The 5,752-nt window shown below is 41.2% G+C and overlaps 1 protein-coding gene across 1 annotated transcript; it reads right to left on the bottom strand.

Moving 5' to 3' along the window:
* Window positions 1-3,813: 3,813 nt before the first annotated feature.
* LOC138908683 (uncharacterized) lies at window positions 3,814-5,752 on the bottom strand. The gene is made up of 4 exons (XM_070199364.1): window positions 5,129-5,752; window positions 4,662-4,877; window positions 4,376-4,516; window positions 3,814-4,260 (listed from the first exon to the last, which is right to left on the bottom strand). The coding sequence occupies exons 1-4, from the start codon at window positions 5,750-5,752 to the stop codon at window positions 3,814-3,816; spliced, it is 1,428 nt and encodes a 475-aa protein (XP_070055465.1).

Raw genomic sequence — 5,752 nt, forward strand, 5'->3', positions numbered from 1 at the left:
GAGCAACGGGAGTCTGAGTGTCTCCCCTAGCCTGAGAAGTGGCTGCGGCCGTCGAAATAGAGACCGCCTGAGCAAGGCCGGTACACGCTGTCAGAATCTGAGTTAGGGCCTCCTGAAGGCCTGGAATCACAATAGGCACAGGTGGTGCCTGAGCTGGTGCATCAACAATTGGAACCTTGTCCTGATCTGAGACAACCGGTGGATCTGGAGGTACTTCCCCAGCTGTTGTAGGGGCTGCACCTCTGCCCCTACCACGGCCTCTACCGTGGCCTCGGCCTCTCACTGCCCTGGCTGGTGGTACTGGTGGCTGGCCCTCCTGACCGGTAGCACGAGTCCTCACCATCTGTGAGAGAATGAAACAACAGATGTTTAGTTACTAGAATCAACAGATTCGCATGACAAGAATTCAAGAATGTGGAGTTTCCTAAAGGTTCTGCAGCCTCTCGAAGATAAGTACATGTTTCCGTACCGATCTGCAAGACTCTACTAAACCCGCTCATGACTCGTGAGACCTATGTAATCTAGGCTCTGATATCAATCTGTCACGACCCAAACTAACCCCTGTCGTGATGGCGCCTATTGTGGAACTAGGCAAGCCGACTCATTTCCAAAACAAACCGATATTTTTATTTCAAAGATAATTTCAATGTTATTTAACATAAAAACCTTCGTAAAAGAGTTCAAATCAAAATAAAAGTGCGAAAGGAAAAGCCCGACATCGGGGTGTCACTAGTCATGAGTATCTACTACAATCTGTCTAACAATACCAAGGCTAAATCAGCTTGGAAAATAGCTAAATATAACTAGAGGAAGATAAGAGGGAGAAGAGCAGGGGCTGCGATTGCCAAACAACTACCTTGCTATCTTCAAGAAAATCTGCAACCAGAACACTCAATAACCACTACCGTGTCCAGCTACACCTGAATCTGCACACAAGGTGCAGGGAGTAATGTGAGTACGCTAACTCAGTAAGTAACAACAATAAATAAAGACTGAGCAGTAGAGACGAGCAATAAAGCATATAACATTCATATCGGGAAATTTCAGTAAAATACCACATGCTTTTAAAATTAGGATTTGAATCAAAACATCTCGTTTAACCCAATTCCAGTAAAAAATCATTTAGAGATATTTTTCAACAGTTTTCAGACAGAGGAAGAATGCAAAGGTGAGCAAAAATGATGAAATCATAAACAGTACCTCGGGCAAAACATCACTCATATACAGCCCCTCGGGCAAACCTCACAGTCACTCGTGCTACTCGGGCATACCTCACAACCACTCTTGCCACTCGGGCATACCTCACAATCACTCTTGCCACTCGGGCATACCTTACAATCACGCATTCCTCCCAGTCACTCAGCACTCGGCACTCTCACTCAGTAGGTACCTGCGCTTACTGGGGGTGTGTACAGACTCCGAAGGGGCTCCTTCAACCCAAGAACTATATCAAGCCAATCATGGCATAAATCAATGAGGCCCTCGGCCTATATCAAACATTCTATGGCATGCATCCCGATCCCAAAAATATCCTCACAAATCAGGCCCTCGGCCTCACTCAGTCATAAACCTCTCCAGCCTCTCGGGCTCTCAGAAAATAAAGTATTCAGCCCAAACAATATTTATATGATGCATCAAATTAGAGTATTAGAGACTGGGTTATGCTGTAAATATGTATAAACATGAGTGAGTATAGACTTTTAATCAAAAACAATGAGAGGATAGCAATAAAAGACCTCTAAGGGTCCAAACAACACTGACATAAGGCCTAAACATGGCATTCGACCCAATTTACAGAAACTCTTTCTAAAATATATAAGTATCATATAGTTTCAACAAAATATGCAACTTTACAGTTTCTACGGGACGGACCAAGTCACAAATCCCCAACGGTACACGCCCACACACCCATCACCTAGCATGTGCGTTACCTCAAAGTAGTAATATGATACGACATCCGGGGTTTTATACCCTCAGGACTAGATTTATAATCGTTACTTACCTCAAGCCGTAAAATTCTTATTCTACAATGTCCTTTCCTCGTGAATTGGTCTCCAAACGCCTCGAATCTGGTCATAAATAATTCGTTTCAGTCAATAAAATTCATTGGAATTAATCACATAAGAAAATAATGATTTTCCATAAAAATCCAAAAATTAGCTCAAAAAATCACCCGTGGGACGCGTTGGAACTCGACAAAAGTTATGAAATCCGGAAGCCCATTCAACCACGAGTCTATCCATACCAATTTTACCAAAATCCGACCCCAACTCGACCCTCAAATCTTCAATTTAAACCAAGAGGATTTTAAAATTTTCCCAACTCAATTCACCAATTAAATGATAAAAACAACCATAAATTCGGGTAATTTAATCAATATTGAGTTAAGAACACTTACCCCGTTGTTTCCTCTGAAAATCACCCAAAATCGCCTCAAATCCGAGCTCTAAATCGTCAAAAACTGAAAATGGGACGAAGTTCCATTTTCAGAACTTAAACTCACTGCCCAGGCTTTTCTTCTTCGCGAACGCGACATCACCCTCGTTTCCGCGAAGCACAAAATGCCTTTGCCTCAATGCCTTCTACGCGAACGCATTCAACCCATCGCGAATGTGATGCTTCGTCCCCCCTCACTACGCAAATGCGACACCCCCTACGCGAACGCGTAGACCAATTGCCTGGGGTCCTTGGCTGCTTCCTCTCGCGTTCGCGATGCACACCCAGTCCACCCTTTGCTAACGTGTTCTTCTCTTCACGAACGTGAAGAGCAATTATTGCCAGCCTCTCAGTTCCTCTTCGTGAATGCGAGGCTCCACTCGCGAACGCGATGAAGGAAACCAGATGGTGCATCAGAAAACTTCCAGTAGAGTTTCAAGTCCATAATCCAACCCGTTAACCGTCCGAAACTCACCCGAGCCCCTCGGGACCTTAACCAAATATACCAACAAGTCGTAAAATATCATACAGACTTAGTCGAACCCTCAAATCACCTCAAACAATGCTAAAACCATGAATTACACCCCAATTCAAGCCTAATTAACTTTGAAATTTCTAATTCTACAAACAACTCCGGAACCTATCAAATCACGTCCGATTGACCTCAAATTTTGCACACAAGTCATAAATGACATAACAGAGGTATTTTAATTTTCAGAATCGGATTTCGACCCCGATATCAAAAAGTCAACTCCCCGGTCAAATTTCCCAAAAATTAAACTTTCGGCATTTCAAGCCTAATTCCTCTACGGACCTCCAAATAATATTCTGGACATGCTTCAAAGCCCAAAATCACCATACGGAGCTATTGAAATTATCAGAATTCGAATCCGAGATTGTTTACACATAGGTCCATATCCGATCCACTTTTCTAACTTAATTTTTCAGTTATGAGACTAAGTGTCTCATTTAACTTCGAGTTCCTTCCGGACCCAAACCAACTAACCCGATATAATATAATATAGCTGAATAATACAAAAATAAGTAAAAATAGGAAAAACGGGGCTATAACTCTCGAAACGACTGTCGGGTCGTTACAATCTATGTCTGGATGGTTTCCCAGTAGTAACATAATCCTTTAGGCAGATAGCAGGTTTGGCTCCCTAGCTAATCTCCTAAATGCAGTTGGTGGTGCAGTTTAAGTCACATAAGGCTCTACACCTGTGTTGTTTGATGCAGTTGATCATTGAGCTGTGTTACTAAGGGATCTACAATAGATCTTGGCAATTCATGATGCATTTGGTCATGTGTCTCTTTTTATGTCATCTCCTCTGAGTCAGGAGCTGAATTCTCAACTTCTGGAATGAATTCCTATTCTTAGGATGGTTCAGCTTGATCAGCATTGTGATCTCTGGCACAATTAAGTGACTCAGGTGACATAACTATATTATTTCCTTCCATCATTTTAGGTGTGTCTATGGTATTAAGAAAAAAGAGATCTTCACGTTCCATGTGACTAGTCTTGAAAGGAAATATGTTCTCTCTAAAGCTGGCATCTCTACTAACAAGGAAGGTGTTAGTATCTAAATCAAGTAACTTGTAGCCTTTTTGAGTCTCTGAGTACCCTATGAAGACAGTTCTTTTTGCTCTTGTGTCAAACTTGTCACCTCTAAGTAATGTGCTTGCACAGCACAAACAACCAAACACCCTTAAATGATCAACCTTTGGTGGCTTCTTATACAACATTTCAAAGGGAGAATTGCCTTCCAAAACCTCTGAAGGCAACTTATTGATCAAGTACACAACAGTCTTCACACAGTCTCCCTAAAACTTCACTGGCATACCACTTTGGAATCTTAAAGCCCTTGCTATCTCCAAAATGTGTCTATGCTTTCTCTCCACAACTCCATTTTGTTGGAGTATATGGGCTTTGGTGCACAATACCAAGTGATGCAAACAGATCATTGCACTGAGTATTGAAGAACTCTGTACCATTATATGATCTTATAGTTCTAATCATATTGTTAAATTGGTTCTTAACCAAGGCAAAGAAGCCTTTTAACACCACTATTACTTCACACTTTGAATGTAACAAGCAAATCCAAGTATATCGACTAAAGTCATCAATTATTGTCACAAAATAATGCTTATTGTCATAAGATACTACTAGACTTACTGCTACTATTTGGAAATTTAAGTCATCTATGTTTAGCTAGTGGACAGACTTCACATGTTTTGTGCAAGACTGCATCACCTTTATTCTTCAGCTCCTCCAGTTGCTGTAAAGTGCTTGGTGGTGCATGTCCTAGTCTTTGATGCCACAATGTAGTATCTGTTGTCTCTCCTTTAAAAGTTCCAGCTGCTACCACTCCTTCTCTTCTTAGTATGTAGAGTCCACTGTCTTCCTTACCAATCCTCAGCACCTTGCCATTGTAAAGCCTCTAAAATACACAGAAAGTAGGGTAGAAGGTAGCTAAGCAGCACAACTCTTTAGTTAGCTTGGATACTGAAAGCAGGTTGAATTTAAAATATAGCACATGCAACACATTTGTTATTTTTTGTTTTCCCAAAATGAATGCTTCTCCTGAGTGTGTAGTCTTTGACTTGTCTCCTGTAGGTATTTCTACTCTAATACTTCTTTGTAGAATACAATGTGATGTGATGCACATGTATCTATTATCCAATTATATACTCTGCCATTTGACACACTAGACAACAATGACACTATACATGCCATGTTTGATGAACTTGTTGTAGCAACAGATCTTTCTTCTATAGAGGACTTGGTCAGCAAATATATTAAGGGTTTGTAGTGCTCCTCTATCATGAAGCTTCCCGGAACCTGCACTTTGACATTTGTTCCTCCTTCTGCATTCAGATTGTTGGCATAAGGTTTGTATCCACCTGGTTGCCCTTTCCAACATTCCTTAAAATTATCTGGATATCCTATTATCTTGTAACTATTTTCTTTTAGATGGCCTTTATACCCACAGTGTTCGCAAATTAGGCCTAGTTTCTTTCCTTTGAACATTTGTCCTCTACCTGCTAACATAGTCAGAGGATTCTTATTTGTCTCAATAACTCCTAATGCTCTTTGACTCTCCTCTTGTACTACAACTGAATATGCCTGATTTATAATGAGTACTGGCCTTCTCTGCCAAATATTACTTCTTATCTGACCATTACTCTCATTCAGCCCTATAAGGAACTGCAGTAGCCTCTGTCTCACCAAGTGATCAACATATGGCCTCGACCCCTCACAGTCACACGAAGGTAAGGGTGCTAGTATGTTTAATTCATCCCACAAATCTTTCAT

This window comes from Nicotiana tomentosiformis, chromosome 3 (assembly GCF_000390325.3).
Source record: "Nicotiana tomentosiformis chromosome 3, ASM39032v3, whole genome shotgun sequence".
In the NCBI taxonomy this organism is placed as follows: Eukaryota; Viridiplantae; Streptophyta; class Magnoliopsida; order Solanales; family Solanaceae; genus Nicotiana; species Nicotiana tomentosiformis.